The sequence below is a fragment of the Canis aureus genome, chromosome 13 (genome assembly GCF_053574225.1).
Source record: "Canis aureus isolate CA01 chromosome 13, VMU_Caureus_v.1.0, whole genome shotgun sequence".
NCBI classification, from domain to species: Eukaryota; Metazoa; Chordata; class Mammalia; order Carnivora; family Canidae; genus Canis; species Canis aureus.
This window is the reverse complement of record NC_135623.1, coordinates 56,193,614-56,218,074: the sequence shown is the minus strand read 5'-3', so window position 1 is coordinate 56,218,074 and position 24,461 is coordinate 56,193,614. Positions and strand designations below refer to the sequence as shown.

Sequence of the window (24,461 nt, the reverse complement as noted above, 5' to 3'; positions counted from 1 at the left end):
TTTACAAAAGCAGATGCTTCCCTGGGGGATCCCAGAAGGAGAGGCAGAGCTGGACCCGGGCAAGATTCAGCGTTCCTGAGCCCCCTGCCAAACGGCCAAATTACTGTCATCCTAACAGTGGTCCACTTTAATTCCTGACACCTGTCTTCAAACACCAGCCACTTGCCAAAACCTTTCTCCCCCGTGCTTCTGAAAGTCCTACCTTTTCTACCATGTTTGTAAGTCCTTCTCAATCTGTCTACCCCGTGCCCTACTCTCTTCTGAATTGTACCCAGGAAGTACTCATTAAATATTTACTGAGTTTAACTGAAACATACTTGGAGGTCAGCGAGTGCACGCTGTAGGTGTACCATTAGGAAAGCAAGAGTCGTAGGAGTTCTGTATCCATAGCATTTCGTATTTGGGAAAGTTGTTTCCAATACCACAAGCCCCTAAAAATGTACATCAGGAGAAGGACATTCCGCCACAGACCAGAGGAGCTTTCAGAATCTGTAAATTTCCAAACAACCTATTATTTCCAGGAGCATATTTATAGTACAATGTATTTAGCCCCCTAAAAAATAGTGAAACTAAAATCAACCTTGGGAAATAATACAGAAATGGACTGATATTGTTGATAATTTTTTTCCTTAGAAGCATGGCCCCTAAGTTCATATTACCCAAAGAAAAATAGAATAGCAATAGTATAGATTGAGTTTTCCTTTAAAGAGAACAAAAGATGGCAACTTACCTTAGAACTAGTTGTAACATCACATCTTCACAATGTAAACCAATGAGAGTTCTAAATAATGCCAGGGACACCACACAGAGCTGGGAAGCAATAAACACACATTCTATTTCAGATACTGGAAGGATAGCTCTACTCCCCACAGATGGAAAATAAATCAGAATTACAAAATAAAATGGCCTCCTTTTTTAGCAGCTTTGATAAAAACATGCTGCTGCCAGAGAGAATGTGTATTAAGGTCTTTAGTTCTCCTACAGGATTTGATTGAAAGCCTATGCCTAGAATTATGCTATTACGCAGAATTACCCTCCTACAAAATGCCTATGCTCTTATTTCCAACTTTTAAAGATCCACATAAACGTGCCCCTAGAACTCTCCAATACACACACACACACACACACACACACACACACACACACGATCTGCTTGGCACTTATTTTCCCAAGTTATTTTCAAACATGACACAAGACAGGGCTAACAGTAAATCACATATACCCTGGCCAGCCCCCTTCTAGAGCCCTTAGCCCCATGCTGCAGCTCCTTTTGGTTTGTCTCTTAGCTTTGGGGCAAACATTTTCCTTGGTTCCATTTCCAGGAGAGCTGAGGATGTGACAATATACTTTTCTAAAAAGTTCGATCAAAAACAAGAATTCTGGGCAGCCCTGGTGGCTCAGTAGTTTATTGCTGCCTTCAGTACAGGGTGTGATCCTGGAGACCTGGGATCGAGTCCCACGTCGGGCTCCCTGCATGGAGCCTGCTTCTCCCTCTGCCTGTGTCTCTGCCTCTGTGTGTGTGTGTCTCATGAATAAATAAAATCTTAAAAAAAAAAAAAAAGAATTCTTTCGATATCTAATATCCAAAAAGGAAAGATAAACAGGCAAGATAACCCAAGGTGTATTGTAAGACCAGTGTGCCCTTTGGGGAATAAGCTTTAATCATTCCATCAGACCACTTGAGTATTTTTTTGCACCAGTGAAGAAGTACTAGTCTGTCTTCTAGGCAGGATGGACTTAAAACCTGTTCAATGGAATGGAGAATGGTGTCATAATAATAATAGCTACAAGACAAAGGGTGGGGGGATAGAAAAAAGAATACTCATCATTTATTCCCAAAACAAACTCTCCTGAAATTTGTTCTGAGTTATAAAGTCCCTTCCTCTGGAGCTCTCCTTACCCGAAATGGGGTGTTGATTCGGCTCGTGAGAGTATCTAGGATGTGGACATTCTCGTGCTGATGCAAGAGGATAAAACGGAGGAAGATCTCAAGTAGCGCTGGCTCGGAGATACTACGCAGAAAAAGGTCCAGATACGCAGTTGTGGTCATAACCTCCTCCACAGTCACCTGGGACCAACGACAGAGTGAGAACAGGTGAGCATCCTTTCGATGCTGTGATACATGCTTCCCCAAAGGCCCCTGGCCTCACCACAGTGACCCCATCAAGGCAAGGACATGCCAACCACAAGAACACGCTTCAGAGCTTCATCTGAAGCCTATAACCTATTCACATTCCACAATACCTCATGCTGCTTCTGCCCTTTAATTCAGTAAGGGAAAAGCAAAGACATAAAAAAAAGCAATTCAAGTGTTCTGACAACTCTAATCATCAAATGCAGTTCAAATACCATAAAGATTTTAGTGTGTAACCACAAAGGGGAAAAAAGAGATAATGGAAAGTATCTACATGGTCGGTAAAGGATTAATTAGAAAGCCCAGTATAACTGTTTCATTATTAGGCATCCAATAAATATTTATTGGACCCGCTATGTACAAGAAGCTAGAAACATGAGAACATATTTTCTGTCCAGGAAGATGGGTTTATATATATAGTCTAATAAGCAAAATAATAACATCATAAGTGGCAAATAAAGAAGTACAAAGTACTGCAGATGTTTAGATATATTTCTGGAAAGTTGCAAGTCGAATTTTTATAACTGAATAATATAAAGTGATATTTATAAAGTGCTATAAGAGTTTACCACTTAAAAAGTAACTGACTTTTCTTTTAATAATACAAATTAAATTAGTATCGTCTACGTGATGTGATTCTTCTATGCAAGGGAATGTGCATAGTCTTTCAGGGAAGAGAAAACTCTCAAGAGTCAAGTTCTTCAAAGTGCCAAGTATTTGGTACTTAAAGCATTCAAATTTTAAACATTTTGATAAAGAATATTTTGAGAACTCGTATACACCTGTCTTCCTAAAAGCAAACTATAACACCTCTTGATGAACGGGGATCATCAATTTCCCTACTGTCTGTAGAATAGAAATACCCAGACTGGGATGTTTGAAAATCACTAGGGAAACAGTACCATATCTCAGATTCCAACTCTATCCCCTAGAAATCTTGGAAATCTCCCCTGCCATGAGTGTAATGTACTTGATGCTAAATGAAACAGATGGCGATGTTTTTGAGAGATGACATCTTCTCTTTCCCAGTTTTTCACTTCCTTCTTCCCTCCTTCCAAAGCGTTAGCTGTCACTTTATCACACTGTTACTGGTCATTCCTTTTATATTATACTCCTCTCCTCTTCGTAATTGTCTGCCTTCAGAATCCACAAATCAGTTCGGAAATTCCGAGCTCCCGATCTGCCGTGTCAGTATAGATAGGCCCCATGTGGGTACATCTGTATATAAAGGCTTAAATTATATTTATAAACTTTCTTGGTTCCTAGGTATGTTCCAGGTAGAGCAAGGAGTCCAGGTGAGTAAGACCGGACCAAATCAGTTTTGTCAATTTTCTTTATTCTAAGCAGGGCAGGCCTATCCAGTACATGTGAATGGACCCTCTCAGGATGTGTTGACAACTCACTGAGTGGCCTGAGCATGGCACGCATCAGAGTACAAGCATCCTCCCCCCCCCCCAAAAAAAAGGCATCCTCCCCCTCCTGCTTAGCACCCATGCTGCGCGCCCTCAAAGCATTCGACACACACGACACACACTGTGGCATCCGACCGACTTTAAAGGGCTCTCTGTGGCCCAAATATCACAAAGGAAAGAGGTAAGCCTCAACCACTTGGTAATATATTTCCCAAAGAAAAGTGCCCCTCACAGGCTGCCCCTGCTCCTGAAACCCACTGCTCCTACCCTTGTGTTTCCTGCTCTTCTCCAGACCCACGTTCGTGGCACTCTTACGGCCGTCCTGGGACACACGCTATGGCTTTTTTATTACTCTGGTGCAATGCGCAGAGTTTGGCACACAGGAGGTACTGAATGTAACGTTTCCTGAATAAATGACAGCCCCCAAGGTCCCAGTGATCTACATTTGCCAGAGTTGAGCTTAATCTTTAATTCTTCTCTCTTCTCTGGCCCTCTGTTCTGAGGGCCCCAGAGACTGGGGACATTTTTTATAAAAACCTATAAAATAACTGATGTCACCAACTACAGCCTAAGGGGGAAATGATTCACAACACCACCAAACACACAAGCTCCATTAGCTCACACCTGTTCCGCCACCGCAACCTCAAGGTCCTTTAGCAAAAGAAACTTAATCCAAAATCATGGGTGCAAAGTCTAATTCCCTAACAATTCTTGATCGCTAGGAAAAAAGGAGCACTAGTCATTTCAAAAGGGCCATGCATGCATGGAGTCTCTGCAATACTGCATTTTCAACCTTATTTACTGAGCACTGCTGAGCTGACATGTCCTGCAGAATTCCAGGAGCTGCCTTTGCACCAACAATGCACCATCAGCTTTTCCCCCCTTAAGTTACACATGACCTTAATAAGCTAAAAAGCACAGCCATAAACCCTTAAGAATAGAAATCTCAGTCTTTGGGGGCAGACATGAAAGCAGGGCATTAAGCATCTATTGTTTACTACTCTTAGGCTGCATAAATGAAAGATGATTATTATTATTATTATTAGCAATCAAAGCCTGTCATTTATAAGCTAAGAGGATTTAAGAAAATACGTGGAGGGGCAGTATTTATATAACGTGGTATGAATACGCAAAACGCAATTCTATTAAGCATCGACTTGCAACCTCTTTATAAATTGAGGTCACACTCACCTCAAGCTAAGATCCAAGGCAAGAAGATCTGGTTCCCTTCCCTTTCTGTCTCTTCCCTCCTCCATATTCAAAGAGCCCTCAGCAGACTTTTATCCCAGAAAATCTTTTCCTGCCCCATTATCTTATTTTTCAGAATCTTCCTCTAATCCCCCAAATAGACAACCTCCTTAACGAGGATGAGACCAGAGCCTAAATGTGATCACTTGAAAGCTAACGCTGAACCACCAGGGGAAAGCAGCTCTGCTGCGTGGAATGCAAAACCGAAGCTGCCACTCATGCCCCAAAAAGGAAGGCTTAGCCAAACAGGACAGTAGCATCCTCTTCCTGGTCAGGCTATGAAGGACAATCAGTCGTGGATGTACGTAAGACCTTCTGCCTTCCAGATGACTGTCGCTGTCCATTTCTCTGGTTCTGTAAGGAACTGCAGGTAGCTACCAATTTAGGAAGAAATACCAGGGGAACCCTGGGTGGCGCAGCGGTTTAGTGCCTGCCTTTGGCCCAGGGTGTGATCCTGGAGACCCGGGATCGAATCCCACATCAGGCTCCTGGTGCATGGAGCCTGCTTCTCCCTCTGCCTATGTCTCTGCCTCTCTCTCTCTGTGTGTGACTATCACAAATAAATAAAATTTTTTTTTAAAAAAAAGGAAGAAATACCACTAGAAGTAGTAAATGAGGTTCTACTTTACTACCATATAACACACAAGAAAAACTGAAGGATACTAAAGCCTAGGAATGTGAATTTTCACTAAAGGCAGACCACAATGACAGCAATAACCCAAGGAAAACCCTTTCCCACAAGCAAATAATTATCCTTGACAAGATAAACACAACCAGAATCCAAACGATGTATGAGCTGAGACATCCCGTGTCTGTGTGTGTGATTTTTCAGCCCCCATTCTAGAAGGAACCGGAGCCCTGACTCAGGGACTTAATTTTACTTTTATCAAGACCAGTTTAGTCGATCCTTTGAAATCAAGCCCTTTTTTCACCCACCTCCTCCACCCTCCACCAGCCCTCACCTGGGTCCCCCTCCATGCCAAGGGCTTGTGTTTTCAGACTAGAGTCTGACGCCAAAAGGTGGACAGTGAAACCAATTTACTGGTTCGCTTGTGGTTTAGACCAGGGTCAAAGAGATGATATCTGGGCACACAGCATGTAGTAGGTACTGTTTTGTAAAACTTGTGTGTGCCTGTTTTCTTTTTTCAAACTATATGTAATGAGATACATTCCATAGGCATGTGCCTTGTTATCTAGTTAGTAAAAAATTCAGATGCACACGCTCAAATGCATAAGATAAATTTCTGGCCATGTCTTACAGTCAGAACACCTGGAGAGCACTACAGTACACTGCAATAACCGGACAAACCCACAAGCCTTTTGGCCATCCTCTCACACCCCCTGGTTCCGGTCACTGGTCCTGCACTCCAGGCTACAGCCCAGCGTGCTCTGGGTCTGCAAGATGTGCATATAGAGGTGAGATCAATTCTCTGAATGGGACAGCAGCTGAATTTATGGTCAATCTCCTTTCTATCTTAGCTTAAGAGCTCCAGCCAGGTATTTTTTATTAAATCTCAAACTTCTCAGAAATAGACAAAATAGAGTTTGTTTTCCTTTAAAAGGGGGGCGGGGATCAGCAGGAAGGGAGGAGTTGATGCCATGTGTCACATTCTGCTGCTGTAATTCAAAACTCTCTCAAAAATGAAGGCCACAACCAAGTCCAGTCATCATGCCCACAATCGAGGCAGCACATTAACTTAATGCGTGGCGTAGGAGTGAAATTGAGCATATAGACATTCTGACCTTTCTGTAATCAGCTCTAGTTGGGCAATTCCATTTGCATCTAAATTAGCACCAGAGTCCTCCCTGTAATGGCAGGTTTATGTGTGTGTCCTGAAAAACAAATTTCCCACCTGCTAATTGTTTTTTTGTGATCCAGTCACATTGGAACAAACAGATGGGTCCTACCTTCTGTCGCTTGGGCAGGTGGCAGGCAGTGGGGTCAGGTGACTGTTGCATTCTCTCCAAGTCAGAAGCCACCTTTCCTTGGCGTTTCCTTCCACATACTAGAGAAAACTAGCTAAGCAGGGTCTCCCCCAGGTCACCTATGAGTCCTCAGACCCAGCAGCCCTAAGTGGAGGCTGAGGAAACAGACCCGGGCCAAACCCCTCCCAGTGAGAACAGCAGGAAGGGAAGGAAAGGAACACTGAGGCCGGGTCCTCTGGGACAGGCATGAAGGAGCCTCCACAGGGAACACAGGCTAAGGCCCTGCCTGCTGCTGCCACACAAGCTAGTGGCCGGGCAGGAGGCAGGTCCACCCGAGGGCAGCCAGAGGCAGCGGGGGGGGGGGGGGGGGGGGGGGGCGGGGGGGGATGCTCCACAGCCATCTTCCTCCCTCCCAGGACACAGAGTGCAAAGAACATTCAAGTACGGAAGGGGAGACAGACAGCCTGCTTCTCAGTGAGCAGTCCCACTGCTTCAGCCAAAAATTCAGGACAGAAGACATTTGGTGATTCCAAGTCTATAGAGTCTGCAGTTGAGAAGTTAGGCTCCCTCCCTCCTGGTCCCTCATGCCTCCCTTCTGCTCCTCCACCCCTAAGCCACACCTGTCACTGACTCTGCCAGAGGCAGGCCAGGGACGTCAGTGGAGGTGACATCCAAAGTCCATAAGTTTGGCTACTTTTTCCTAAAATACCTGAAGAAGGAAGAAATTAAAATGCTGGCTATGAGGACATCAGCAACACACCTTAAGGAAAAATGTTAAAAATAAAACCAGTGTCTCCCTTTTACTCTTTTTTTTGGTGTATCTATAAATACAGTAGATACAGATCCCTGGGTGGCGCAGTGGTTTAGCGCCTGCCTTTGGCCCAGGGCACGATCCTGGAGACCCGGGATCGAATCCCACGTTGGGCTCCCGGTGCATGGAGCCTGCTTCTCCCTCTGCCTATGTCTCTGCCTCTGTGTGTGTGTGTGTGTGTGACTATCATAAATAAATAAAAATTTTACAAAATGTTTTAAAAAAATACAGTAGATATAATAATCAAATCAAATATTAATTCATTCATTAAATATAATACACTTCCTCTTGCCTATCATAATCATAAACCTCTCCAAGGGGCAGTCAGCAAATTATTTCTAAAGCCTCCTTCCTGTGCTGTGTGTGCATAATCTGTATCCTACTACATTATAATATAACTTACCTACCATAAACCTACGACCATTGTAACTTACTAATAACTTATCAGCTACAATTAACTTACTGTAGCCTACGACTACCATTATAACTGTAATTCAGCCTATGATCCATTACATTTGAACTTCTTCCGATAGATTTTAGTTACTGAAATACTCCAAATAGCACGTAAAGGTATTTTGACTATTTCAGAGTTTGGTTCTGAAGTCAGAATTAGCAGAAAAACTCTGGGATGTTTCAGCTCAGAAGCAAAGATCTGAAGGGTATCCCCAAGATCGCTCAATCCTTCCCTTGGCTCTTCGCTGGTTGCTTCAGAAAGATTCTTCATGGTTGCAATATGGAATTTTGCACGAACACATCATCATCATCGCCGGTCAGTCTCCGAGCACCCACTGTGTAATGTATTCTCAGCCTCTTGCTTCAGCACTTGGGAGTCCACACAACCTCATGAGGACTAACTGTGCCCAAGCAAAATGACACCTCCTAAAGGAAAGGATCCTGCGGTCCTCTAGGCAGCCAGAAGGCTGGAGAAGCAGGCTCAGAGAAGAAGGGGCTCGGCCACTGGGCAGCCAAAACACAGAGAACCCCTCTCCCCTCTTCTGAACTCGGGCAGGGAGGACACTGCCTCCTTTGGCAGCACAGCTCAGCTCTTACCGACCAGAAAGCATTCCTCACTGTAAAGGAAGATTCCACCCCTGTCATTTAAGCACCTGTGCTCAAGTTAAGAGGGGGCCTGGGGGCGGGAGTGATAAGAAAAAGCTCTCTCTCCAAACTCAGCTGTCCTTCCTGTTCGGGGATCCTTGTTTTAAACCCCCACCTTCCTCCTCTTCCAGGCTAAGTCCATTTCCTTTCTCAGTTTTCTTGATACACTCTCCCATCCTTTAGGATTGCACACTTACTGCAGAAACGACCGTGTCTGACCTACAAGGTGAATTCTCAAAGCACCTGGTACACCGGCAGGGACTCGGAGGGTAATCAATAAATGTGTCGAGATGGAAATCAGCAGCCTTGGTACTAATAAAAGCACACGGTTTTTATAGCCCACGTTGGGGATGCCTTCATTAGCCAGGTGGTTCAGATTAATTTGACAATGCACGAAAAGAAGAGGATATTTTCCTTTTATAGCAAATAACATTTCATTGAAACCACAGAGCCCAACTCATGCCATGCTCTTGAATTACAGCAACCTCAAAAAGTGATCCATTGGGGAAAAAAGAAATGCTTCCTTAGTTTTCCCCCTAATTTCTCTCCCTGATTAATCAGACAGTACTATTGAATTCTAATGAGACTGACTTTAAAACCCAACAGCAGAGCGGGAATAGTTTGGGCCAGAGTCTCAACCAGCAGCTTCTTTAGAATGAAGTATTTGAGAACAATTATAAGAAGGCAGGCCGCCTCCCTCCTCATTCAATCTGCCTGCTGGGTTAAAGGTATTATTTGGACCAGAGTGTTATACATGGGCCAATTTCCCTAGACACCAAATACTTTTAACAAAGGCAAGCCCTGATGACAAAAGACAGATTTCACTCCTGGCTCATTTGCCATGAGATGGAAAGTCTTCGACACAATGGAAGATTGAGAAAACACACAGGCATCTGCCCAAATGAATTCAATAATTCTAGTCTTTCTGGTCCTTCTTCTCTGTTATCCCTAACCTGCTCATCACCTGGCACTGGATAATCACAGGGTGAGGCACACAGGGGCACACCCGCCCGAGCGATTCTGGCTCTACCTCACCTGAAACGCGAGTCACACAAAAGAAAGGGGTGGTGGGGGAGAGCAGGAAAATGTTAGCGTGAGGCCAAAGGAAAGTAGGCCAAGAAGGTAAAACAAGCAGACTGTAAACTTCCTTTCTGTTTTCCTTATTTCTTGGTTTTCTTATGAGAACTTGAAACACTTGCAGGGCATTTGTTGCTGATAAATGTTTAATGTTCTCCTAGGATGATGCAGGGAAAGAATACAAGATTCACACCAATCTACAGACCAGACCCTCCTTCCCCCTCCTCACAACTGTTTCCAAGACAAATACCTCCTGGCTGCCTTAGATAAGGCGGGGCTTTGCACAAGCTACTTTCTGTGGTTCTCTGCATTGTTGTCGGGAGGGTGGGACCCTTCCTATCTTTCCATAATTCTGATGCTTAAGAACGGAATCCTCCAGTATAGCATTATCTCCCTTGTGCGCTTGTTGAAATTCAAAAGGAAGAAAGAAAGAAAGAAATCTAATTTCCCATTTCAAATCAAAAGTGAACGCAAGCTTCATTTATAACTCTAACTCTCCTCTCCTACAGAGGCAGAAAAGTGACATGGACCACAGAGAGCCTCCATGGAGAGGAGGAGGTCTTACAGGATCTTCCCCTGCCTCAGACTCTAAAATCTCACTGTGTGCACACCCCCGTGCATGCTAAGACAACAAATGCGGTTAAATCCCCTAACTTCTGGCTCCTCCCAACTCCATCTCTCCAATCCTGCGCACCCCCCTGCCCCCCCATCCCCAGCAGGGCACATTCAATGACAGGTGAAGCCCTACAACTGCCCAGCCTGTGCTTTTTCTGCAGAATAATAACAAAGTTCTAGCTCCGCATCCACAGAAACTGAATTTTGTTAACACATAAGAAACTGTGAGGTTTGTGGCAGGCACTTCTATTTGTCCCCCGCCCCCAATATTCAATCTCCCTTTCTTCTTCCTTAAGGAAGCAACTTTAAATCCATAGCTGAAAAACTCTAGTTCCCTCCTTCCTTTGCATCTGGGTCTGGCTGTGCCTGTCTTGGCCAGCCAGTAAGGTGTGAACAGAACTGGTGTATGGAATAAAAAAAAGGATTATTAAAGGGAGTTTTCTGTTATCTACAGCTAAACCTTATGCAAACTGATACAGTGTTTTCTCTGAAAATAAGATGAGTTGCTTTGTAAGCAAATTGCTACAGCGACCTCCTGCCAGCATTTAGAAAGGCACCTCGCATATACTGGGTGTTCAAAATATATTTGTTGAGTGAATGAATTAATAATGAATGTTTTATACCAAAAGGAAACCATCTAACACTTGCAGCCCATAAGGCTAAATACAGTGTCGAGACCAATCTCCTAGCCCATTCTCCTAATAATCCTCCCAAGCATGAGAACAGCATTTTTCAAAATTTTCTTAACCAGGAACTATCATCATAAGAACAGTATTTTACAATAACATATAGTATTTACCATTACTGAGTACAATGCAATCTGATATTTTCTATTTTATTGTCTTTTAAGTGCTAATTGCAACCAACCAAACCGATTTTGTGGCTCATTACTATGACAAGACTCAGTGTTTGAAAACTCTTTAAAATATATATATATACACACACACACACACACACATCTGTTCATTTTTCTGTTAATAAATAAGAGCCGACACTAAAGTTTGATTTTTTTAATACAAAAATCTAAAATATTAAAAATTTCATAGAAAGAAACAGTAGTAGAAAAAAAACAAAACCTTGTGCTTATTTTGTTTGACATTTTTATACAACCGTTAAATACCATTGCTGATGTCTTGGGATCTCTACGACATAAAGCAAATATTGAATCTGTACTGGGAAAATCTACCTAGGACCCAGCAGGTATTGAGAGCTGGCTAGTTGACCTGTCCTCCTCCTATACCCACTCCTGCTTTCCATTTCGCGCTGGCAAATGGTAGTGTCCTCTCTCAGCACCCACCAGGCCTGTCCTTTCTCCAAACTGTCTAGTCTGGGTGATTAAGTATTTGTGTTGGCTGTTCTTTCTCTTAGCTAATAAGGGAATCAAAAATGCACTTCCTTTCTAAGCTGGAATTCTCGAAGTCTACAGATAATAATTTAAGGAAGCAAAAGGCAGCATGGGGAAGTAGAAAGTGGACTGCAGTGGGAATGTAAAACACTTGCATTTTAATCCTTGGAATCTGGTGACCTTGGGCAAGCCAAGCAATCTTTCGGCACCTCAACTGCTCTAGCTATAAAGCAAGCACAGTGCCCTTGACCTGCAATGTAATCCAGCATAGCAAGTTTGCAGGTGTCGGTGAAGGAGGCCAATGAGGAGATGTGGTGAAAGCCTCTGGGAAAAGTGCCTTCCTCCACAGATTTTAGTGAGCACATAAGGTGAGGCTCTACAAGATAATAGAAAAGCACTTTGGAACACTTAGAGGACTCCCTAATGTAAATACAAAGCCACCACATAAGCCTTCTGTGGATAATCTAATGTTAAGGCACTGAAAAAAAATCACCTATTTCATATCCTCTCTTCCCTTTGCAAATATTAAACTCACAGTCTCTGAATATTTCTTTTCACATCATGAGAGTTAGTGTGCTCAGCTGTGAAATGATGGCATTGAACCAGATGATCTAGCCTTTCAATTCCAAAACCCTGAGATTCCTGGATTTCACGTCAGGGTCATGAGACAAGACCTAACTTCTGGCCTGTGCCTTGGTATTTCTACCTCCCGGCATAACTGATGCGGAACCTCCTCGAATGAGGCGACAAGGGGGCGAGGCACGTGCTTTTGAGACATTTATTCAACCAACTTGCATATCTTCTGGGTGCTCTTCGTGTGTGCAGGAAACTAGCAGCTGAGGGTGCGCAGCAGCAGCACAGGCCGCGTCCTGTCCCCGCGGCACGGCCAGCAGGTGGCTGGTGAAACGCACCTGGCGAGCCCTGGGGCCGCACGCGGGAGCGCAGAGACGCGGGAAGTCGCCGTGAGCCCGGGCCAGGGCTTCCGCCCGACGCGGGCCGGGGCTGGGATTTAACGGGCGAACGCATTCTGCACAGACCCGCGGGAAGCAGAAAGAATAATCCAGCAGGAACTCGGTAATAAGAGCAGAGGACAACGAAGGCATCGCTCTGACCTCGGGCCTGCACTTGAACATCCCAGGGGACGGCAGGTTCACAGGCGGGAGGGGGACAGATCACGACGGGTTTTCAGATACCAGGGAGGTTAGTCTGGATTATCTTCTGCAGGTAACAGGCCCCCATTATGGGCTCTTCAACGTGGCGAGGACACCTAAGCCACCTCTCTCTGTTTTTGTGATGTGAATTACTACTTCCAAATCTCTAGATTTAGAACGGTTGAATTTCTGCAAACCCGACAGAGAAAGCTGGTCCGAATGTTTCACCCCACGCACAGGGTCGCCCAGCAGAGTACCCTGGCCTCTCTGCCTCCCTCACCACCATCTCCCCCAGGACAGGAGGAGTCACTGGTCACTCTGATGAGGCTTGTCTCTTCCTCTCTTTCCTTCTGGGAGCCAGACTGCCAGCAGGAAGCACGCGTTCCTCTCTGCTCCTCCCGCCCCAGGTTCCACGGTGTGTCCTGCAAGTCTGCCCAATCCCAGGGGTTGATATTAGGAAATCTTTTTTTTTTTTTTTTTAAAGATTTATTTGTTTTAGAGAGTAAGCACGATCAGGAGACACAGAGGGAAGAGAAGAGAGAAAGAGAGACCCTCACGTGGGGCTCGATGCCCAGAGCAGAGCTGGAGGCAGAGCTCGATCTCAAGACCCTGGGACTCTGACCTGAGCCTAAACCAAGAGTCGGCCACTTAATGGACTGTGCCACCCAGGTGCCATGACCTAGTGCAAACTCACCCACAGGTATAAACCCCATGTTCCAGCATCGCTTTTATGGACAATCAAGGCCCTATTATGATCTTCTGTTTCCCTCACTCGTAGTTCTTAACTTGTCAGAACTCAGAGGGGAAGGAAAGCCCTTTACACCTCAGTGAGACCAAACAGACTTTTCTGAAACTGCATGACGTCAGCTATGCAGTCAGGTCCACTAATGCGTGTAAATGCTTTAGACTCCAGGGCCAGTGCTTCAGTGAAAAGGCGCTGCACCTCCAGGCACTGCCTACCTATGGCAAATGGCGCAGGTGACACCACAACAAAGTTATGGCAATACACAGGCAGTCCTAACAGGGAGCAGAAATTCAAAAGAAAAAAAAAATTTTATAGATTTTATTGATTTATTCATGAGAGACAGAGAGAGAGAGGCAGAGACACAGGCAGGGGGAGAAGCAGGCTCCATGCAGGGAGCCCGACGTGGGACTCGATCCTGCTCCCGGGATCACGCCCTGACCCGAAGTCAGACGCTCAACTGCTGAGCCACCCAGGCATCCTCGGCATCTCCTCTTCTTGGCTTCCCGACGGCCCAGCCCTCTCTGTACAGCCGAAGCCCACAAAGCCCCAGGGCAGCAGGTGTGACTGACACTCAAGTAATCCCCATAAACACATCCCCCCCTTCTTCTCTCCTGACCCCCCTTCCACACTGTTTAAGATCTATATTCTATCCTCTCAGAGGTAAACAAGCAAGCTAGACACAAGATGAATGATCAGTGAAATTAACTCTTCTAGGGAACAACTACATTTTAAAAGATTAGTATGTGATGAGACTAAATTATCATACGTTGATTAGGTGAGGATGAAAATTCTCAGTACACCTTTCCCAGGGGGGCCTCTGTCAACACCCCCTTACTGTCCCACTCTCAGCCCACTAGAAGGACAACTGGACACACAGGCCATGAGCTTCTTATATCTCAGGTGCCATTTCCAAAGGAGGAAACAAAATGATTTTTATAATTATCATTCATCATGACTATTATTAATAGTATTTCCAGAAATAGCTACCATTTGCAGAGTCCCAGCCCTGTGTCATGCACAATGGTGCTTCTTATAGGTCACTGAAGTTCATTCAATTTGGCCTTGCAAAATAGGTGTTAGGGCCCTCATTTCAAAGAAAAGTGAGGCCCATAAACTTGCCCCAAAAGTACACAGTAGGTGGCAGAGACCGGATTCACCAGAGATCAGGTCTGCCTCATAACAAATTTCATATTCTTTGTACTATCTTGAGGAGAATTTGAGATAAGAATTCTAACAATTCCTTGGCATTCTTGTCCTCTGCCCTCTGAAAACTGAGCAAAAATACTTTGAAATTGAATAGTTGTGTCAACTACGTGGGCTGATTAAGGTCAAAGACACTATCTCCCATTACAAGAGTTGAGTCATGGCATTTTGGAGGATTTATACCCTTTCCTGCCTTTTTACCACTCCATCCCTCCTCCAACTAATTCAGTTACATTTCTCAGAAACCAGCTGCTCCCAGTAACAGGTCGGGACTCCACTCTAGAAAGCAGCATCTCCAAAAAACTCACTGAGCATCTTACTCCTGAGAACCACCAAAAGGGCTAAAATTGATTACTGAGCCAGCAGGAAGGGGGAAAAACGCTCTCAAGAGGAAAAAAAAAAGGATGTAATGTGAAACACCAATTTTCCTGCTATCACTGGACACCTGCCAACAATACAGAATCAACGCCTAAGACGAGGCCAATTATAATACTACATTAAACTGCCACTCACAAAAGCATTAACCTCTGGCCCTCACCGCTCCTCGCTATCCCAGAAAGTACCATTCCTCAGACCTCGGTCAGACACCAAAGCTGACTCCACCAGCAACAACCAGGGATGGAGAAATGGAATCTTTTAGACGTAGTGATGACCTCATTACAATCCCAATGCAGAAAAAAAAAAAAAAAAAAAAAAAACAATCCCAATGCAGGACAACTTCTGGTCCCAAGGAGAACAATGGTTTTCAGATACAGATCTCCAGTGTTCAACTTGACTTGGAATCCAATGATTCAAACACATTTCAAGGACATCATACAGCAGTGGTCCTCCACCCTGAATCTATGTGAGAATCATCACCTGGGGAGCTTTTAAGAAAAACCCAAGTTCAACCTTCATCTGGGTCTAAATAAATCAGAATCTCCAGAGGTGGGACCAGGCCTCCCTTGTTGATTCTGATGTGCATCAGGGTGAGGACCACTGTCCCAAGGATGCCTTATACTACGTTGGTGCTAAGATGCCATTTAAGACATTTCAGCTGATGGAGTAACAAAAGTAAAATCAAAACAAAACAAAAACAAATAAAAACAGCAACAAAAAACACCAGGTTTTTGCTGAGCGGTACTCTGTAAATATAAGGATAACAATCGCATTCTTTCCTAAGCAAACTCAGGCCCAGGAGGTAAGTGAGCATTTCAGATCACAGGGCAAGTCAGCGGTGAGACCCTCACCCTGTGTCACCCACGCAGTCACCAAATTATCCTGTTTGGTCGATGCTATCTTCTGCCACTGGCTACATGAAGTAAGTACTGTGCAAAGCTTGAGAAAAGATTTAAAACTTCTTAGAGGAAACAAAGGAGTAATTTGGAAGCTTCCAAAAACTTCCATTATCCAACTGGATAGAATATTGTACACTACTAAATTCGTTAACTGTCCAAATGAGTACTAGAGAATTTCCCAAGAATAAAAGCAGGATTTAATTAATTCCCAACTATTATGGGAAGACCCATTCTAGAAGAGTTAATGTTTTGAATTAATAAGGAGAAGAATCCAAGCACCAGTTGGAAAAAAAAAAAAACAGCTGATAAAATGCTCACTTCCTTACCCTCCCTCCACCATTAAAAAAAGGAAGAAGCAGCATGGTCAATAGCATGGCCTACTTTTAGCACTGTGAGGTACACAGTGATCCTAACATCATTCTGGGCTGCTAACCTCACTCATGATATGAACAAAGGGCTCCATGTGAGAGTCTGCAGATTAGCTAAAAATATTGTTCCTCTCTTCCTCTTAAAGTAGGGCCACCAAAAAATTAAACCCGAGAGCCTCTTCTTAGATCCACTAGATGGTGCAAGCTCTCCTTTTAGAGCAGACTTACCCGGAGGAGAAACTCAAGCAGGACATCAGAAATGAACATGGGTGTCCCCAAGCAGCCCCTGATTACATAGGAGCCTTGAGAAAAAGGGGATTTGCTCTCAAAGAAAATCTATCTTGCAATTAACAAAAACATACGGAGAATTTTTTTCTACATTCTGCACTGGGAGCTCAGGAGTTAATTTACGCCAAGGAAGGAATCATGGAACTAAGATTTACTTCCAAGGGGGATAATGGAAAGAGATGATGATACTGAAGTCTTTAGACCTGCAGTTCTGGGTTTGGTCCAAGCTCGGCCAGTAATCAGCTGTGTCAGCCTGAGCAAGTCACTTAACCTCTCTGGTCTTCAATGTCTTTATCTGAAAAATGAAGAGTTGGGACTAGACAATCTCTGGAATTATATCTCGTACTAAATTCTATGAGTGTACGTAACATACTATGTTCCTATCTCTAATACAATCTCTCCACTTAGATTTGGGAAGAACTTCACACACAAAGAATATGCTTCATGAAATCCATCCAGTCTGTGAAATTTGTTTCAACTGATGTGTTCTTATTAATTCGTTTACTGACAGATATTTTTAGAACGCCTACTGGGTGCCAAGCACTGGGCTGACATCTGCGCCAGGGAATAAGGACATGGAACAAAGGAGCTCTTCACCTTTGCTCCACATAGACCTCCTCTATAAAATTGAAATCTAACACATTTCAAAGCCATAAACTTCATAAATTCTGACAGAGAGAATGCTATCTTCAATGAAAAAAAAAACGAGACAGCTAAATCTACTAGTTCTATTAAAGCAGGTATCATAAATGTAAATTTCACATGTGCTTACCTGGAGAGTTGAATGTCTTGATAAATAACCATGAAAATGATATATTGCCAATTATTTTTAACTTGATAGATATCTCCTAGGCAACTCAAGCCAAAAACAATAAAGAAAATTTCTCCCATTTTGGACAATATCATTTCTAGTTGTGGAGAGTACATTTTAAATATGAACCTGAGAGCCATCACTGATTCTTGAGTAATATTTTTTTATTCATTTTCCTTCTGCTTCTTTCTAGAAAATTCCATATCTTCCTTTATATTGTTCCAGCAATATCTGTCTCAAATCTGGTCATTTCCATCATGGACTTCCACAACAAAGAAGAGAGATCTCACGTTCAGCAAAAGCCACATTTAGCCAACTCTAAACACCCTCTCCCTCAAGCACCTCACTCTTTTTCCACTCCACGCCACTCTAGAGCGTCAGCTGTCAGCCAAACAACAATTCATCAACCTGATGAGACCCCCCCAACAACTCCTGCTACTTAATCTCTCCTTACCTGTCTCCTCCCTCTTCCTTCCTCACATTCGCTCCACACACATATCACTACCTAGTCACCGTATCTATGTTCACACATTTCACTTACTCAAAAAAAAAAAAAAACAGCAAAATACCTGTACGGACAAGGCAGTGTGCTAGATATGCTGCTGTAATAGTCATATAATAAATGGACATATAAATAAATACATATAGTCTCTACTCTCGTGAAGTTTGTCACCTGGGAGGAGAGGTAAGACACAGTAAACCCATAATAATCACACAAGGTAACCTTTAAGTGCCACATGAGTGATACCAACAAGATTCCAAAGATGTGAAGAGTGATCGCCTAGGCCTGGCTTGATCAGGAAGGCTTTTGGAAGGAGGTGGCATGTGGTCGGGACATTGGAGGGTGAGAAAAATCTAGATAAGTACAGGTGGAAGATAAAGGCATCTCAAGCAGAGGAAAGGCATAAGCACAGGCAATAACTGGAAATCCAGTTCATACTCGATGTACAGGACATGGTCCAAGATGGGTGGAGTCGTCAGTCTATGGAGAGGGAGACGAGAGGAAGTTCAGGGTTAGCCTGGGAAAAGATTCAAATAGCTGGGCTCTGTCAAGTCTAGCCTCGGAGTAATTTTTCCTAGTACTTTGATGTCTATGGCTCTCTACCTATTCCCTCCTGGAAATATGCCACATTTTATAATTTACAAATTAATGAAAGATCTACCTGGTGATCTAAAACTATGATTCTCCAAAAAGTGAATAAGAACTAAAAAAGTAATAAAAACTAACACATACAAAGCACTAACTCTGTGCCAGGCAACACTGTAAAATATCAACTCATTTAATCCCCACAGGTCCTGTCAGATAAGCACTATTAAGTCATCCCCATTTTACAAAGGAGGAAACCAGCTCAGGGAAGTCAAAAGTGCTGTCCAAGGACACAGAGCTAGCAGGTGGTGGAGCTGGGTTATCTACCCTGGCAGCCTAACTCTAGAGCTCACAGCGTATTAAATCCTTCGCAAAGAACTTTTTCACTGGATATCACTATCTCTAGGTTTATGTTAATGAATAAATGTGCCTTCCTCTTTGCTCTCTATTTTAAGTCTGTTTACTCTGGCCAGTGTTTTTGTTTTTTGTTTTGTTTTGGTATGCATCAGACACAGAATTATAAAAACACGTACGTATGCCCCCAAGACACCATGAGGATGGCTTTGGGCCATGGGATCCATGGCCAGTTCACTAGTAGCTCTGTGAATATGCAAAACAAGAGGAAAGATTTGGGTTTCTATCCACCTAACAGTATGCCTCAGCTTAGTCTCAGCTTACCATGTGACCCACCTGGAGCCTCCACATCTACAAAATATTCAAAGATACAGTGGTTCCACAGGCTGGAAACCTAGCACTAGACCTTAGATATTAATTATAAGATTTTCTTCTGAAAAAAAAAAAAAGAAAAGCGAATGTTCCAATGGCTTCTATTATAGTCTATTTCTACATTCTCAGAGGCTTTCCACAATAAATACTAGACATTTCATTATGTTCCACAGTTGTTCCACAAGGGAGATCTCTGGGATAAACAATCTACTCTCTTAGGCTTTTCTATATATGGATGAAGGGAAAAGTATATTTGTATACGGATCTAAATGCCTGTGCGCATCTTCTTTCCACTTAATAACCTGGAATACGGGAAGTGAAAAAAAGTAATAATGGTTACAGTGAAATGAAGAAAATCTGCCAACCCCCTCTCAACTGTGTAACCTATAGTTACAAGGAGTACTCACTTCCCCTTTCTGCCCACAGCCCCAAGGTGTTGGGGGGGACCCAGTTGGCAGTACAACGATGACACTTTACAATATACTCTGATAATACATGACACCAGTGTGTGGCCAGTTTTCCTACTGCCAAGCTGACATTTCCACTGTGAAGGAGTTTTTGTGGTACTGACATCACTGTACACATATCTTCATAGTATTACCCTGGAGAGCCGAGTTGATTTCACAGTATAAGTTACGGCACTTATCCAGCATCCTGAACTACAGGAGGGACTTCTCACAAACACTAGACACACACCAGGGAGCAGAAAAGCATCCTTAGAACCAAAACATAAGAACTCAACAACATCCTTTCCTCCTACTCACCTTTAAATGCTACTACTACTAAGTTTGTAAATGATGCAAGTATTTTGACTTACGCTATCTGCCTCGATGGCTAAAACAGCTCCAGAAGGATGTAGGTAAACCATATCCCCTTTCTAATGCCCTGATCATTTGGGAAAGGCTTCACGGCTTCCCAAAGCACTGTAGAGACCTCCTCATCTGATGCTTACCAGTCTTGGAAGGTTCACAACATGGGAATTACCATGGATGAAAAAACTGGATCCTTAACCAGGGGAAGCACCTTGAGATCACACATAAAACTGGGACCCATGTCTTCTGAATCCTAGCCCAGTGAAGGAGCATCAGTAGCCAATGGGCCAGCAGAAGAGCAGAGATTCGTACAATCACCCAGTGTGGTCCATGGAGCACCTGGCTGCTGGCAAACAGGGAAAGCGTCAGCCCCATCTATTAAATCAGATCCTGCTACTCCAGAGTTTGAGAGTAAGAAGTTCCCAGGTGACTGCCTTTGCACATTTAAGCTTGGGAATCTCTGGCACTGAGAATCAGAAAAAGCAGGGAAAAAATTTTAGGTACAACTGTGTTGGCATCACATTCTGAGGGAAATAAGGAAAGGGTAAATCGAAGGTAGGCTGTCTATGAGATGAGATGAAAACATGTGAAGGGACAATAAGCATATTATCTAAAATCAAGATACCAGTGACTAAAAATGGTACCAGATTCATTGTCCAGTATCACAGTGGCATGTGAAGGATTTCTCATTTCAGAGATCCAGCTGGTTGAGTTAATAGGTGATACGTGTTTAGTACTAAGTGCCAGAGACAATAAGCACTTTAAATGCAATGTCGCACTTACTCTTCCCAAGAGCCCAATAAGGTAGGTACTGTTTTATCCATACCTAATATGTACACATAGACGAAGGTACTTGCCACCGTCACGTTGCTAATTAAAGAGCAAAGAGCCAGATCTCAAACTAAGGTCTCTCTGGCCTCAAAACCCATTTTTTGGTAGGTCAAGCTAGACTGCTTCCCCAAATTGTATTAACCAAATATAATGCATTAATTGAATGAAATAGATGGCACACACTCACCTTCAGTGTTCAATTAACAAATCAAGTATTTCCAAATCAAAGCCTCTTGTAAGTGTCACTGAAATCTTCCAGGTCTATTTAATGGCTGCTTCTCATTGGATAGAGCAATTATTAACTGAGGCTAACTGCAGCGAGCCTGCTTAACGTGATTTCTTCAATCCATGTTCCATAGCACTACTGCCAATCCGTGTCACATAGCTGCAGGCCCACGACACGATGGGCCTTTTTAATTACCTCATTCAACTGCCACTCCTGAGAGACCACAGCCATCCCTACATCTGGCCTCTAGGCTTCCGCGGTTCTCTTCTGTTTAACTTCAGGGTGACTGGGGAGACAGAAGGATTGTCCGGGCCCCTGCCACTGCCATCCCAGTCACAACTGGATCTCCAGCATTAGGCAGAGACTACAACACTATAATACAAGCTTGAGATGGCACCAGGTGCATCAGGCTCTCCTGCTGAGCTCAAGCATCCGCAGACCACGGCTTCCCCAGCTGCCAGATGGCCCTAAAGGGAATACCTGCCTCCCTGCCCTGAAGTCACTGGAGCCTGCCTCAGGCTGTGAGGCAAGAGCGGCAGCTTCTAGGAGTGACCTCATTTCTCTACGACATCCCTGAGACCCCCCACTTTATACCAGACTGACGGTGTGTGGGCCAGGTGAGCGCACAGGTATGCTTTCGGCATGGTGGCGGACAGAACCATTTTAAGTAACTGGTTTACTTCGGACACGGTAAGAAACAAAGTTCCATATGAATAGATATAGCTCAACATCATTAAAAGAGGGGGAATAAGAAGCTAGGGGGAAAAAACGGCAGGGGGCCGGGGGCAGGATAATATTCCAGAGCCATTAGGGATTGGATACTTGGGTCAATAATGTAGAGAATGGGTCTTAAAAAGCAAATTACTGAAATGCATAAGTAGAAATATGACATGGAGAGACCAAAATATTATCCCACTACAGGTTTTCATATGGTTCACCCCAGAGCTGGAGCCTAATTCGGAGCTCCATAACCCCAGGGAAACTAGAAAAGACTTAGCAAGGGACCACCAAATCTGAAAAATAAAAATCTCAAAATCCAGGGCCAAGAGGGCACCCTAACTCCATGCTTCTGATTCTTTATTTTTTCCAATTTCCCACTGAAAGGAACGGCCTGATCAGCGAAGTTTTATAGCATTACTGGAACCAGACATAAAACTTCAAGGTGCTTTCCATCAGGAAGTGATGCAGACGACAGCAAAGTGACGTGCCGGGCATCCAGGAAGGCAACGGGAAAGCTGCCAGAAGAACAAGCAGGGGGCTTTTCTCTACACTCTGGCCTCCAGAACCCCCTCCACCATCTCCCAGACTAGAGATGCGTGAAGAAGAGTGGACAGGAGAAAGGGAGCGAAAGGACAGTTAAGTGACAGACTGCTCTGCCCACTTCGCCCTGGGGACCAGAAACAGTACGCCCTAGGAGGTCGGCACATGCCTCCCATCAACTCAGCACCCAATTATAGCTCCTTAATGTTTATTAATGGTGATCATTTGAAGATGGTTTTTAATTGCCCTTAGAACCTTTAGTCACAAAAAAAAAAAAAAAAAAAAAAAAAGAACCTTCAGTCACAAGTTTTACTGAGCATAAAAGTCAAAAACATCCCTAGCTAGTGAGAGCCCAACTGGGCCCTAGAGGGTCCCAGCCCACCTAGCCCACAGACACAGTCACAGTGAAAGGGTGACTCACAAACGTGGCTGCTCCCGGCCTCTCAAAATTTCCATCTTCTCCAGTCCCCAAAAAAACTTCCATCCATCAACCTAAGTCAATAAGCCATGAATTATTGAGCTCACGGGATACAGATCATGAATATGTATGTGTGTGTTTAGAAGACAAGATTGTAAAACAAATGGGCTCCACGGTGGCTTATAGGAAGCCAGCGCACATGCCTTTAAGGAAATGGCTGGAATCATTCTATCTGTGTCTACTGTTCAAGTGTGGTTTGAGCACACAAGAGATGGTGGGGAAATTGGGTTTTCTGGTAGATTTTTTGCTTCTGTTTTTCCAAGCATCCTTGTGTGGAATAAGTTGAATGAAAACAGCTGGCTGCTCTTCACAAAAACTGAAGGCACAGGCTTTCTTTGAGGTCACAGGTATCACTGCAAATGCCTGTGAGCTGCCTGCAGAAAAGGATGGTATGTAATTAATTCTTCTTCCTGCGCTCCCTCCCCTTCTTCAGCACAGTCCCCGCTCAGCATCTCCACCTCCAACTACTACAGATAGTCCAAACTTCTGCCCTAATTTCCTTACGGTCTCCAAATAAAGGAGCCGAGGAAGCCACAAAACAGAACAACATACTAGTTCACAAGACATTTGACCAAAATCCTATGACTGAGCCCAGGATGCTATTCATGCACCCTTTCCCCTACAAACGCCTTGCTGGTCTCCTCTTTCTAACCCTGCTGCAGCCAGGGTAGGCACCGAATCCGTCTTTGGCGGCTACTGCCAACTGTCTGCCAGTCTCCTGCCCGCCCAGGAGCCCTAAACAACAGACCTGCACAGTCTTCCAAGCTGATGCTGACAAGGTCAATCGGCCTGCCTCACTCCCATCTTTATCTGTTACTCCACAGCCCTATCACCACATTCAAAAAACCACCACCACCACCAACAAAGGGACTTGATCATCCTCTCACTAGGCCATCTCTCTACCCAGGGCCTTTCTGCCAGTATTAGCATCAAGTTCAAAGATACATGGGATACCATGCTGCAACCCCCACCCCAGAGTTAGAAACCCTTTCTTTAAAAGAAAAAAAAGAAAAATATATATATATATATATATATTCTATTTATTTATTCATAAAAGTCAGAGAGAGAGAGTGGCAGAGACACAGGCAAAGGGAGAAGCAGGCTCCCTGTGGTGAGCCTGATGTGGGACTCGATCCCAGGACCCCAGGATCACGACCCAAGCCAAAGGCACACACTCGACCACTGAGCTACCCAGGCACTCCAGCAAACTTTTTCTGTCAAGGGCCAGAGAGTAAATATTTTAGGCTTTGTGAGTCTATTTTAGGCTTTGTAAGTATTTTAGGCTTTGTAAGACTGTATGTGACAGTCTCGGTCATACACTCCTTTAAAAAAAAAAAAAATCCATGAAAAAAGATCTTTTTAAATATTCATTTAAAAAATTGTGGTAAAATACATATAAATTTGCCATCCTGTGTTTAAGTATAGAGTTCAAGAGAGTTAAGTACATTCTCAGTGTTGTGCAATCTATCTCTAGAGTTCTTTTCATCTTGCAAAACTGGAACTCCATACCAATAAACAACTCTCCATGTTCC

General features: G+C 43.8%; 1 protein-coding gene across 10 annotated transcripts in view; it reads right to left on the bottom strand.

Annotated features, from left to right (window-relative positions):
- FHIP1A (FHF complex subunit HOOK interacting protein 1A) overlaps positions 1 to 24,461 on the bottom strand; it is a 233,731-nt gene that overhangs the window by 33,189 nt on the left and 176,081 nt on the right. For all 10 annotated transcript variants that reach the window (XR_013351016.1, XR_013351009.1, XR_013351012.1 and 7 more), the window contains 2 exons: positions 1,901 to 2,068; positions 731 to 810 (listed from right to left, as the gene is read on the bottom strand). Coding sequence is in view for 1 of the 10 variants with exons in the window: in XM_077846361.1 (XP_077702487.1) it covers positions 731 to 810; positions 1,901 to 2,068 (248 nt within the window). In the remaining 9 variants the exon portion in view is untranslated. The remainder of the gene's footprint in view (positions 1 to 730; positions 811 to 1,900; positions 2,069 to 24,461) is intronic.